The sequence below is a fragment of the Oreochromis niloticus genome, linkage group LG20, assembly GCF_001858045.2.
Source record: "Oreochromis niloticus isolate F11D_XX linkage group LG20, O_niloticus_UMD_NMBU, whole genome shotgun sequence".
Taxonomy (NCBI): domain Eukaryota; kingdom Metazoa; phylum Chordata; class Actinopteri; order Cichliformes; family Cichlidae; genus Oreochromis; species Oreochromis niloticus.
The window spans coordinates 1,138,891-1,151,533 of NC_031984.2; the positions used below are offsets into that span (position 1 = coordinate 1,138,891).

At 45.5% G+C, this 12,643-nt stretch overlaps 2 protein-coding genes across 2 annotated transcripts in view; one reads left to right on the top strand and one right to left on the bottom strand.

The window, feature by feature from the left end:
• Positions 1–202: 202 nt before the first annotated feature.
• On the bottom strand, positions 203–7,841 carry commd7 (COMM domain containing 7). The gene is made up of 9 exons (XM_019350255.2): positions 7,674–7,841; positions 6,434–6,487; positions 5,972–6,074; positions 3,152–3,208; positions 3,022–3,059; positions 2,513–2,603; positions 2,237–2,286; positions 2,105–2,153; positions 203–383 (listed from the first exon to the last, which is right to left on the bottom strand). Exons 1-9 carry the CDS (start codon positions 7,752–7,754, stop codon positions 307–309), a joined length of 600 nt encoding a protein of 199 aa, XP_019205800.1. The 5' UTR covers positions 7,755–7,841; the 3' UTR covers positions 203–306.
• Positions 7,842–9,434: 1,593 nt separating this feature from the next.
• dnmt3bb.1 (DNA (cytosine-5-)-methyltransferase 3 beta, duplicate b.1) overlaps positions 9,435–12,643 on the top strand; it is a 46,229-nt gene continuing 43,020 nt past the window's right edge. Inside the window, 1 exon segment of the mRNA XM_025901790.1 lies at positions 9,435–9,819. Coding sequence (XP_025757575.1) covers positions 9,812–9,819 — 8 coding nt within the window. The 5' untranslated portion in view covers positions 9,435–9,811.

The window sequence follows — 12,643 nt, forward strand, 5'->3', positions numbered from 1 at the left end:
CTGCATTTAACCTGTTATTACAGCTAATTCGTGTTTGTTTTAGTAATATTTTTATTACATCAATAAGAGACAGCAGGCCTGAACTCGATCAAACCGGTCTGGTGAGGTCAGGTTTCTGATGGAAGTGTCAAAATGTTCCCGCTAATCTCACCCAAGTTTGATCGTGACTGAGACGTTTCCCACAGAGGAAGAAAACAGCAGATAATGACAAGTTACTCCTCAGTTTATTGACTCATTTCAGGTAAAAATGTCACACGCACACAAATTCAACCAGTACAGACAACACACACTGACACACACGCACGCTCAGCTGAAGCACTCCATGCTGGCTTTGGCTCGCTCCATCTCGTGCAGGAAGTTGTAAAACTGAGGCAGCGTCAGTTCTGCAGGGAAGAAAAAACAGGACGACTTCCTGTCAGAGACAGAAATGAAAGCTTTTTGCATCTGTGGAGGAAAAAGTGAAAAACTGGGAGAGCTCCAAACCACAAATACGCTCTTCAACATAACTCTGCAGCCGCTGTTTGTGAGGTCATTTCCGCCCAGCTACACATAAGAGCCAATCAAAATCACCTCTATCAAAATCCAAAAGCACACCTGAATTAAAGGCGGTGGTTGTGTCTGCACCACGACCCCTGCAGCGTTTCACTCTCTCTACTTTAAGACCAGGTGACCCTGATTATCCTCCCTTAGTTATGCTGCAATAGGTGTAGGGTGCTGGGGGATTCCCATGATGCACTGGGTGTTTCTTCTTCACTCACTATGTGTTAATAGACCTCTCTGCACTGAATCACACTTGTTATTAACCTCTGTCTCTGTCGCTACCCGATCCGTACCGGAAACCCGATCGGTACCCCGCATGCGCAAATCTTACGTCACTTCCTCTCTTTGCCAACATTGCGACATTCAATATATTTGAATGATACGGTTAGCGCCCAGTTAGCTCCTAGCATTTCTCAACAGCTCTGCCTCCTTTTCGACTACCGGGACATTTAACCAATGGATAATCCGTATACAAACAAATTCATGCTTTTCTCCTCAACACAGAGCGTTCCCCGATTGAACAACAGCGCCGTAAAATAAGAAGAATGCCGCCTAATTACAGAGTTAGTAATATGTCACGTGAAGATTAATCAGCCAGATGAAGTGTTTACTGACAATTGACAGTGATAGCGGACATCATCATCACTATTCCAGTCAATCCTCTCCACACAGACAAGCATAAACACACTCGATCACTAAATCACTAAATCAAATTTAACACACGTTTGTAATGACGCTAATTCATTTACAACAGGGTTCATTCGCTCGGTCAGCAGGTGGCAGTATCCTCGCACACTGGGGAGTAAACTGCCATTAAACGAACAGAAGAAGAAGAAAACCCCTGCACATGCGCGGTACGGATCGGGGAGTCCTGATCCGTAACGATCTTTTTATTTTTCGTTTTTGTCTACATTATATTAAAATGCTTCATTATTGCAAACATTTTAAGCGATACTTATTATTCTTAACATCTCAACAGATACTCTGACCCGTAACTATCGTAAAACGCTTCGACCGGAAGTAGACACCTTTCGCGCATGCGGGGTACGGATCGGGTTTCCGGTACGGATCGGGTAGTGACTGTCTCTCTTCCACAGCATGTCTTTATCCTGTTTTCCTTCTCTCACCCCAACCAATCACAGCAGATGGCCCCGCCCCTCCCTGAGCCTGGTTCTGTCGGAGGTTTCTTCCCGTTAAAAGGGAGTTTTTCCTTCCCACTGTCGCCAAAGTGCTTGCTCATAGGGGGTCATATGATTGTTGGGTTTTTCTCTGTATGTATTATTGTAGGGTCTACCTTACAGTATAAAGGGCCCTGAGGCGACTGTTGTTGTGATTTGGCGCTGTGTAAATAAAACTGAATCTGTAGGTCAGCTGCCTCTGAGGGCGTCAGGTGGAGGAAATGATTTTTCCTTTACGAATCTTAGTTTTGGGTCCTGAACAACAAAACGAGCTGCAGGAACAACCGTCAGAGTAAAATCCAGCTTCCTGTTACAGGCTCGAGCAGTTGGAAAGAAAGACATTCAAGGTGTGCAAAACCTCAGGTACAAGTGACATCATCACTCACCCATGTAGACGTTTTCAGTGGAATTCCCCTTTCTGACCACGAGCTTCAGCTGCAACCAAACACAACGTGTTCAACAAAACGTAACAAAGGAACGAGTGTGTGTGTGTGTGTGTGTGTGTAGCTCTGTCGTACCTGCAGAAAGACTGTGCCCAATTTCTGAATTTCACTGGTGCCAACAGTCACTGTGGGACGACAAAACACAGCGTGATAAAAACGCTCAAATAGGACGGACGCTGTGTCACGTAGAAGCTCCCGCCTGAAACAGCGAGGCTCGTCACGGTTAGCTCTGTTATTCAGCTTCCATCAGCTGCAGACACTGAGGGGTTTAAACGTCCTCACAGACAGACTGAGAGTGAACCTGTAATTTGAGCTAAATTGGCCGTGCGCACTGGGTTTGCTCCTCCTTACCTCCAAACTTCCACTCCATGTCAACCAGCTGGTTGACCATCAGAGTCTGCCCGACAGCGAGCCTGGTCAGCGCTGCGTAGTGCTCCGCCCACTGCAGGAAGATCACATCAGACTCCTGAGACATGTGTTCACTGTTTAAAGGGACTTTTAAAGGTTGCCTGAGTAACATCCTAAGAACAGGTTTTATCAGTGACACTGAGTTGGTGCTAACACGTGCTAACACCTGTGAGCTAGCCCAAACGGACACACTTGCTCCTCCCTGTTGTTTTACACGAGTCAGCATGCGCACCACAGCCTGAGCATCACAATGATGGCGAGCTAAGTCACAGCTAGCTGGCTAACCAGCCTCACGTAGCCATGCCACGATACTAATGCCATGTTGCTCTATGAATGCATGAATGTCAGACAGGAAGCACTTAGAAACAGCACATGCTTGTGTGAATGCGGCACGCTGTGTAAAGCGCTGCACAGGCAGCAGCCCACCTACCCTTTAGCACTACTTTACTTACCTGCAGTGAGAAGTGAGCCGACTTTTCCTCGCTCAGTCCTGAGAAATGATCAGAGTGAGCAGGTTTGTGAGAGTAAATAATACGACTACCGTGAGAATGACTCTGAGGCCCAGAGGACTCGGATGCGTACCTAATGTCAGGAGGTCTTCTTTGATCTGCTCGCCTGTCAGGTTTTTCTTCAGGGCTCCTGAGGAGAAAACAGACACAGACACCTTCCTGTTACCGTTTATAGCTCCACCTGTTGAGTGTCAGGTTTTAAGTGCCGTGGGAAAATACTGTGCAGGTATCCCCACAAACACATCTGTACGGAGAGCACTGCTGCAGACACACCTGGCCTGTGCAGTAGGCGTGCAAACGTACACTGCAGCGTACACAACACCACAGATACCCCAAAGAAAAACACACTTCACTGGGATTCTGGGAAATGGAGGAAGTGAAACACAGGCAGAAACATGCTGTCTTTGAATAAAACCTGAAATGCAGCACAGCGGTTAGCACTGTTGCCTCACAGCAAGAAGGTCCTGAGTTCAATTCCACCATCAAGCCGGGGTCTTCCTGTGTGGGTTCTCCCCGGGTACAACGCCTCCCTCCCACAGTCCACAGACTGCAGGTAGTAGGTGAATGGTTGTCTGTGTGTTAGCCCTGCGACCTGTCCGCTGACAGCTGGGATAGGCCCCACCCCCCCACGACCCTGACAAGGATAAGAGGAAGAGAATGGATGGAACGTAAAATAAGATTTACTCATCCATCCATAAACCAAAAACACCCTTTCAGTGTTTATCTGTGACAATGATTCACTTCCTGTGATTGAGAGAACAGGAAGCTGGTACTAACGAGGGAGAATCCTTTTCTCCCGTTCATTTTCATTTCTGTGGTCTTTGTTCGAGCTCACTGTCATAACCTTGATGCAGACTCTGTATAAAGGACCAGATTAGTTAGAGATGAGGGAAAGGAAAAAACGACCACTCTGCTGTTTTCTCTGATTTCTCTCAACACTTTCACTGTTGCAGATCACATCTTATGGCTCGTGATAATCGCTGCACTTCTGTCTCAACTTTGCAAACAGAAACTCGCCCAAAATATTTGGCCCAGGTGTCAGGAGCACTTTGTTGTACGAACCTCTGCACCGAGGGGCTATACTTATCAGAAACTACCCGCATGGACCGCAGCCGGGCAGCTCATCAAGAATGCAGCAGCACATCGGGGCTGCACACAACACAAGTGGGAACAAAGGGAAGTGTTATCCATTTTCCACTAATTCTCTCATGCTGGCAGAGCTCATTCAGAGAAACACAACATGAAATGTGTTGAAAGAAGCCTTAGTCTTCGGTTACACCTGTCTGAGCCTGCTGCTTCCATCGCACTGAATCAAACACCACCAATAGTCCCCTATTTAGTTACATCCCAGGTCACATGATGCTGCTGTCACTCACACAAGTGCTTCGTAAAACCGTTACTGCAGGGAATGGATTTACAGCTCTATATGCCCTCATCGTGCTCAGCGCTGTGGCATCAACAGATACAATCTGACGCTCGGCTATAAATCAAAACCAGCCAAACTCGACTCCTTTTAACCTCCAAACACGTGACCCACATCCCACAGCCAGGAAAACAGCGCAGAGGATAAACAGAGCGCAGCACCGAGGCAACACGCCTCAATTCAGTTTCATTCATCACAACAGCAGTCGCCTCAAGGCGAAGGTAAAGACCCCACAATCATCCAGAGAAAACCCAATGATTAGGCGACAGCGGGAAGGAAAAACTCCCTTTAAACAGGAAGAAACCTTCGGCAGAGCAGGCTCAGGGAGGGGCGGGGCCATCTGCTGCAACCAGCTGGAGTGGAGGGGAGGAGCCAGAAATGAATAACTAATGATTAACAGGATATTTCTAACTTTAGAGATGTTGCGCAAATGGAAGAAAGCAGTCTTACATATTTGTTTAATATGTGCATTGAAGGACATGTCCTGGTCAAAAATGACTCCAAGGTTCCTCACAGCATTACTGGAGGCCAAGGTAATGCCATCCAGAGTAAGAATCTGCTTAGATACCATATTTCTAAGATTTTCAGGGCCGAGTACAATAACCTCAGTTTGATCTGAATTAAGAAGCAGAAAGTTAGCGGCCATCCAGGTCTTTATGTCTTTAAGACATTCCTGCAGTTTAACTAATTGGTGTGTGTTACCTGGCTTCATGGACAGATAGAGCTGCGTGTCATCTGCATAGCAGTGAAAATGTATGCTATGTCTTCTAATGATGCTGCCTAAGGGAAGCATGTATAATGTAAACAGAATTGGTCCTAGCACTGAACCCTGTGGAACACCATAATTGACCTTAGTGTCTGAAGAGGACTCTCCATTTACATGTACAAATTGGAGTCTATTAGATAGATATGATACAAACCACTGCAGTGCAGTACCTGTAATACCTACAGCATGTTCTAATCGCTCTAATAGGATATTATGGTCAACAGTATCGAACGCAGCACTGAGGTCTAGCAGGACAAGCACAGAGATGAGTCCACTGTCAGAGGCCATAAGAAGATCATTTGTAACCTTCACTAAAGCTGTTTCTGTGCTGTGATGAGCTCTGAAACCTGACTGAAACTCTTCAAATAGGTAAAGGGCGGGGTTATTACCTACAGTATGATACCTCACTCTCAGAGTGTTGACAGGTGTGTTACCAGCCTGTCTCTGCTCTTTTCCCGTCTGTCAGTGTAAAATTACAGTGAAGTGCTTCAATCTTACTCATTCTCTGATTTTACTCTTAACAACAGACTCTACCTGGTCTGCAGGTTAACAGAACTGCGTTTAGGTTGACGTTCTGATCAAGGAGATAAACGAAGGAAAATGGAAGCAACCTGATTCCCAACACCTAATCTGTGATAGCTGGATTTACGATGTCCGTGTTAGCCTCAGTGATGAAAGTGATGGATGATGAGTGTGTCTCCCACCCTGAGGCACCAGGAGGACGCTCTTCATCAGGTTCCTCAGAGGCCCGGCACTCATCCCGTGTTCCCCCGCGAACTCAGTGAGCTGCTGCATGAACCTCTCTGCCTGCACCCACCCACACACACACACACACACACAGAGAAAATGCATGCATTCATTTGCACATGCACACAAAAGGGCAGCTGATGTTTTACCTCGGTTCAGTTATCAAGGCTAATCACTAAGTCCAAAGTCCCATTAACATCAAAATGTGTGTGTGTGTGTGTGTGTGTGTGTGTGTGTGTGTGTTTGAGTGTGTGTGTTTGAGTGTGTGTGTGTGTGTGTGTGTGTTTGAGTGTGTGTGTGTGTGTGTGTGTTTGAGTGTGTGTGTGTGTTTGAGTGTGTGTGTGTGTGTGTGTGTGTGTGTGTGTGTGTGTGTGTTTGTGTGTGTGTGTGTTTGAGTGTGTGTGTGTGTGTGTGTTCACCTCTTTTGGCTCCAGGAGGAACTGGAACAGAATTTCAATCAGGCGATGAAACTGCTGCATGAAAGAAAAGAGGAGTTTGATTGTTTGAAACTTTGGTCAGATTTACGTTTCAGCTGCGGCTCAAAGACCGGCGTGCTGATTCACTCGTTTCCACCATCTTACTCTGTCTACCCCTGCCAGGCAGGGACAGAGGAACAAACCTGAAAAACTAAAAACGATTGGTCCACACGACTTATGAAAAACATCTCAACATGCTTTAATCGCCTTGCTGAGTCCACGTGTTCAGGCCTCGGGCTCAGAAGTAACCCAAAGGCTGAAGATCTCGACACGTCCGCTCAGAGAGACGCTACAGCGAACCAATTAAGTACCCGGATTAATGCCACCCTCCTCCCTGCATCTCCTCCACTTTGTGCGTGAGGAGGTGCGCTCACCAGAAAGGAGGTAATGAAGACTCACACTGAGTTTAAAGAATAAAGAAAGATTCTCTTCATCACAGTGAAGACTGACTCCTGTGACTCAGGTACTCATCTGCATCAGCCTGCAGATCACCATCAGACTGATGCGTTCCTAATATTCTGGATTATTGTACTGTAATCTGCTATTAACCAAACTGCTCTCTGATGTCACAACATGTCACAGCGAGGACCCGGGCTCTCAGCTCTGCTGTCAGTCTCAGTGACATCACGGCGCTCTCGGTGTAGGAGGTGGTGAAGACTGTGACATCGGTCCAGTTTTAATCACTGTACACACACCACCAGATGTGCTGAGTAATCAGATTACAGCTGAGCGGCAGCTCCTGGAGGTGTTAAACCTCCCTGCTTACACCGGTGTCCTCTTTAAATCCCGTTTACAGGTGTTTTTACCTCACAGAAATCCCGCCTGTCCTGAGCACACCGTCAGCTGCTGAGGGTCCGCCCCACAGCACCGTGCTGCACTGTTATTGGTGAGTAATAAACCGGGAGTCTGGACTCTGATGTTCAAAGCGGGTTCTGCTGAACACCGTCTGGTCACGTGACAGCGGCTGTGACTGCGCGCATCACGTGCACTTTAGTCTAACAGCTCGTGTCTGTTTTGAAGCCTGAGCAATCAGCTTGTTCACCCGGGGACACGTGTGCATCCCGTACAGGTACAGATGGGCCGTTAGGTGGGCTGTGACCGTTAACCTCCTTTCACTGACGTAACGAGCCCCGGGGCTCGGACAGCTTCCGGTAAAGCTGCCCCTTTAAAGCCGCGGACTTACCTGCTCGTTCAGTTTGTTCAGGTTCTGGAAGTCGGTGCCGACAGAGTCCGGTAAAACGTCTTTAGTGAAGTGAAGCTGCATCGTTTCTACCGGCTGACTGTCCCCAAAACAAACACAGCCCGCTGCGGAGCGCAGTTCCGGGTTATTGATGAGCGCATGCGCACAAGCACTATGAAAGCTCAAACCTCACGAAAACTTTTACTTTAGCTTGAAGGAGACAGTTTTTTATTAATTTATTTTTGTTCTTTTAAGCTGAAAAGTTCAGTTTTTGTTCTTTGCCCTTTCAAACTTTGAATGTTCTCACCACGAGTTTAATTATTTTGATTATTTTTATGCATGTGGATATAAAGCATGTGAGCCATTAATTCAATTTTATTTTAGGTGTATAGCCTCCTGAAGCAATAACAAGGCGCTTAATTTCATTGTTTAGCAAAATTTGTTTAAATGTTTAGTCATTAATATCAAATCAAAATCTTTATTTTGTTTTAAATAAATAAAAACGTATTCAGGAACATTATACATGTATTCATGTTATGTATTCAATGGGCTATGGTCTGTTATGCTAATTTACATTAGCAAATAATGAGACATTCATTATAATAATAATAATAATAAATGTTATTTATAGGCTTGAGGTCTCCTTATATTTGTGCAGCGAATTAAAAAAAATGTACACAAATAAATCAGAATAAAATGAACACATAAAAGCAGAAAATGATTGAAACGTGTGACGTAATGAAGGGGATGCAGCTGTGATCAGGTGGGTTTTGTGATGTTATTGAAAACAAGTTTAATTTTTGGAGAATTCAAAGCATCTATAAATACCAGATGTTCTGAAAACAGCTCACATCTGCATCATGCTGATACAGTGCAAAATGTCAGTCACAAGTCACGAGCCAATGAGCATGCCCCGGATGATCTTCTTTCCTGACACAAACATGGTCAAAACGCATTAAATAGACTTGATGTTTCACTCAGAGAGACCTGAAAAAAATCGCTGAGCTCATGAACTCATCAGCAAAGTGCTCGTAGAGGTCAGGCCGAGTCGTTTTCTCATCCTCTTCAGGAGGACTCAGGTCTTTTTGTAACTGCAGCTGTCGCCCCCTGTTGGCAAATTCGGGCAGCTTCTACGAGCTTCGATTTTCAGGCCTTCAATTCCAAAAAAAAAACTCCCAGTAAAGAAGCTGGATGCACTTCAGGAAGGCTGCTGGTGTGAAGTGTTGATTCCAGAAGGACTCGAGTGACTTTACGTGGCTGAAATCTTCCCTGTGGTCCAAATGAACAGCAAACTTTGTGCTGCTGGAAATCATGAAAAACCTGTTTTCCTGTGGATGTGATGCTTCTGGAAGACAATGATCCCAATAAAAATAATTATGAGACGGTAATAAGATCATTTCTAATGAAACCTGAGCGAGCCCTCTCAGGTCATCAGGTTCAGATCTTTGAACTGTGGGACTAAGCTGCCTGCTGACTTCAGATCAGTTACATCTGTGTGGACGTTCAATGAACAGCTCGGACACTTTCTGTCCACTCAGGCCCAGAGTCAGCAGTCGGGTTGTTTTATAATCATCTGTCATTGACACATAGGAACTATTATTCATGGCACAGCTGGCTCGTTCTGTCCCATCAGGGGGCAGTAAAGCCCGCGCTGTGGTGGAAACAGCGTGATGATGTGTTTTTTGCTCTTTGAGCGATGGGCTGAGATCATGACAGAGAAAATCCACGAAGATTGACTCAGTGCCACAGACAACGTGGTAAAGCGAGGCTGACTAAGAACACAGAGAGAGAGAGCCGTGTGTCGGTAATAATTGTGGCTCAATAATAGTTCCTGCTCTCATTTTTACCTCGCGGACAAAAAATGTGAGTTAACCGTTTCACCTGGGAAAGACCTGATCACTCCGAGCGACCAATCAGCTTCCACCTCCGCCTGCACCCCGCCCAAGAGAGAGAGAGAGCGAGAGAGAGCGAGAGCTGATGTGCAGCAGCATGCTTCCACATCGTGAACACCTCCTGCTGCCTGAGGATTAGAGCTCACTCTCCGATCTGCGCTCAACTTCAGCGGCTGCAAAGACCTCGTTCCGACTCGGCACCAAACTGCTTCCTCCAAAGTTCCCGCTGTGCAAGAACCAGACGCGTGCATGGTTATGTAAGTATTTTCCCGGCGAGGGCGCGGGGTGTTCGTCCCTCCAGGACTTACCGAGAGAGTTAGGAACGAGAAAGAATATGAAGTCTGCCGGGCAGAGTGCGCGTCGCTGCAGCTCTGAGCTCCACATGTGCGCACAGCTGCGCGCAGATGTGCAGCTGAGGGAGCAGAGCGCGATATGAGGCTCTCCGAGGAGCTTCTCCGTGTCTGCCGCGGACCGTAACCCCGTTAAAACAGTTTTAGTAAGCGCGTAATAACCGTGTTATAACCGTGTAATAAACGTAATACCCGTGTAATAACAGCCTGACTGCTCCGGTCAGTGCGTGCACAGCGGAGTGCGCGGGGACGGAAGGTCAGCGGGTTTTTCTGCTCTCGGTGACGGTGAGTTTACCTTCTGTGCCCGTGACAGTCCTGCTGTCATGGCAAGTATGAACACATGTGCGGCACACAAGTGAAAGTACTGATATGAGCGCACGAGGAGACATTAAAGAGAAACGGCTGAGGGGAGAAATCTGCGGGGGGTTGGGGGGTCACCGGCGGGGGTACACGGAGCCCTCGTGCTCCAAAAACACATCAGCACGGAGCAAACATGGTGGACATGTCTCAAAAATGTCCCAAACCAGGGGCGGATCTAGAAAAAGGTGGAAATCAAAGCTGCTTCCTGTAATGTGTCATTTATGTGGTTAAAATACAGCAAGTACACACATGTTTCATATAAACACACTCTGTAATGTTCTGATTGGCTTCAGCCCCCAAAATTAAACGTTACAGTTACACAAAACATGTAAATTTGGATTTTGTGCACCGTACAGCAACCATAACAAATAAGCATGTGGCCCAACCTGCACAACGTGAGGCGGATCAGCTACAAAGTCTTTCTAAAGTTTCACACTGTTAATATTTTATTAGAAATAATCAAACTGTTTCCTGCTTAAATTTACACCAAGCGTCAGAAATCTGCTCCGTCAAACCGAATTTTTCATGATGTATTGGGTTTATAAACTGTTTACCTCACTTTATTCGGTGTCAGTCTTCTCAGCACAACCTCACATGTGTGAATTTACAGTTATTTTTTCATTCTGACACACTGTACTGTCACACAAAGAAAAAGTTATATTGTTACTGTAACAAACACAAACATGTTTAATCATTTTCATAACTTGAAATGAAAATAAAACTTGTACATTTTAAAAACTTTTGCAAAAGTTTTGCAAACAACAAAGTTATCAATCAGCTGTTCTGCATCATATAAGATGCCACATATATTATTTGTGCCAGTCCAAAAAATAGTTTCTGTCCACTGTAAGAGCGAGGATCACATCACAGCCTGATACCTGCAGGCCTGACAGCAGCAGGTGTATCACTCCTCCTGTTTCACACCTGCACACAGCGTTTACACTGCAGTCTGCCTTTGGTGGCAGCTGTAGAACTGACACACAAAACAACAACCACACTAACTACACTCTAACTACACAAAACTACACAAGGGGTGTAGATCCGCCCCGTCCCAAACCGACGCACACACGTTTAGAAACGCAGCTGAATGTGAGTCTTTGTGTTTTTAAGGAAGCGTTTTTCATTTTTGCACATTTTGGTGGTGGGTGGGGTACTGAGATTACCATATTAGGAGGTTCCAATGACATCATCCACATCCTAAAGGTGAAAAAGTGTCTGAAACTGAGTGTTGAGAGCGCCCTAAGTTTCAGGCTCACAGGGATTACCCAGCATGCACTGGGCTCAACTGTGTTTAATATAAACGTCCATCATGGAACAGGCAGAATAAGAAGAACAGGCCACCTTAGATCAGCTCCAAACAGAACTGCAGTGATTTCATTTGTTATATTTTAAACAGATTTGATAAATGTGATCTCTGTGGTTTGAAATAAGTGTTCTCATAGTTCAAAATGAGTTTCATACTGAGACTGAGGTTCTGGGGAATTCTGACCTGCAGGTTCTCTGTGACTCAGCGTGGTCAGGAAACTGATAAGACAGTGGCTCACTCTGTTTCAGTCTGCAAAGGGTTTATTCTGGATATGACATCATTTGTTTACAGATCATTCATAATATGCAGTTAATAATTCCTCAAATATTTCCCCCAAAAACACTCAGCAAATTTAATCTGTTAATAAATACCAGAAAATGAGAGCTGTGCAGTCTCTCTCAGCTTAAACAAATAAACCTTTTACTTCCTTGTGTGAGGGTTACAAGAACCCAGTCAAGCAACATTTGCATAAGCACATCTGACACATCTGGCACATCTGTCAGTGGGACACAAGCAGCTGCAGCTGGATGACAAGATAAAACCTGCAGACAGACTTGATATGATTTCAGCTGAGACATGGTGACTTTTATTTTCAACAAATGAAGTGTGAGCATAAACCATAGACTGTATACAAAAGATGGACGTGGTTGGCATGGTGTCACCCATCAGTTTGTGAACATTTTGTCACATTTCAGGCCGTCGGCGTTTTGGAGGCACAGGACGTGGTTAGCTTGGTGGTCAGGCGGGAGCGTCACATAGATGCAGGCGACCCAGTCGCAGATTTTTCTGTGGAACTTCAAAGAATTCCATGTTTTCAGAGAGCAAATCGAAAATATTATCTAATTATTGTAATTTACTTTTCCTTTTAATAACATTGTTTATAATAAAAAAAAGTTTCTCTGTGTGGGGAAATCGGCATTGGCTGACACGGAAGTGGCCACGAAATATCCCGAGACCTCCAGGAGAGTCCCGTGGTAAGATGACGCTGAAATGATATTAAAGTGTTTTAGGAAGCCCATCGGGGCGTGCACGCTCCCATTTGTGTAACTATTTTTAAATTCCAGT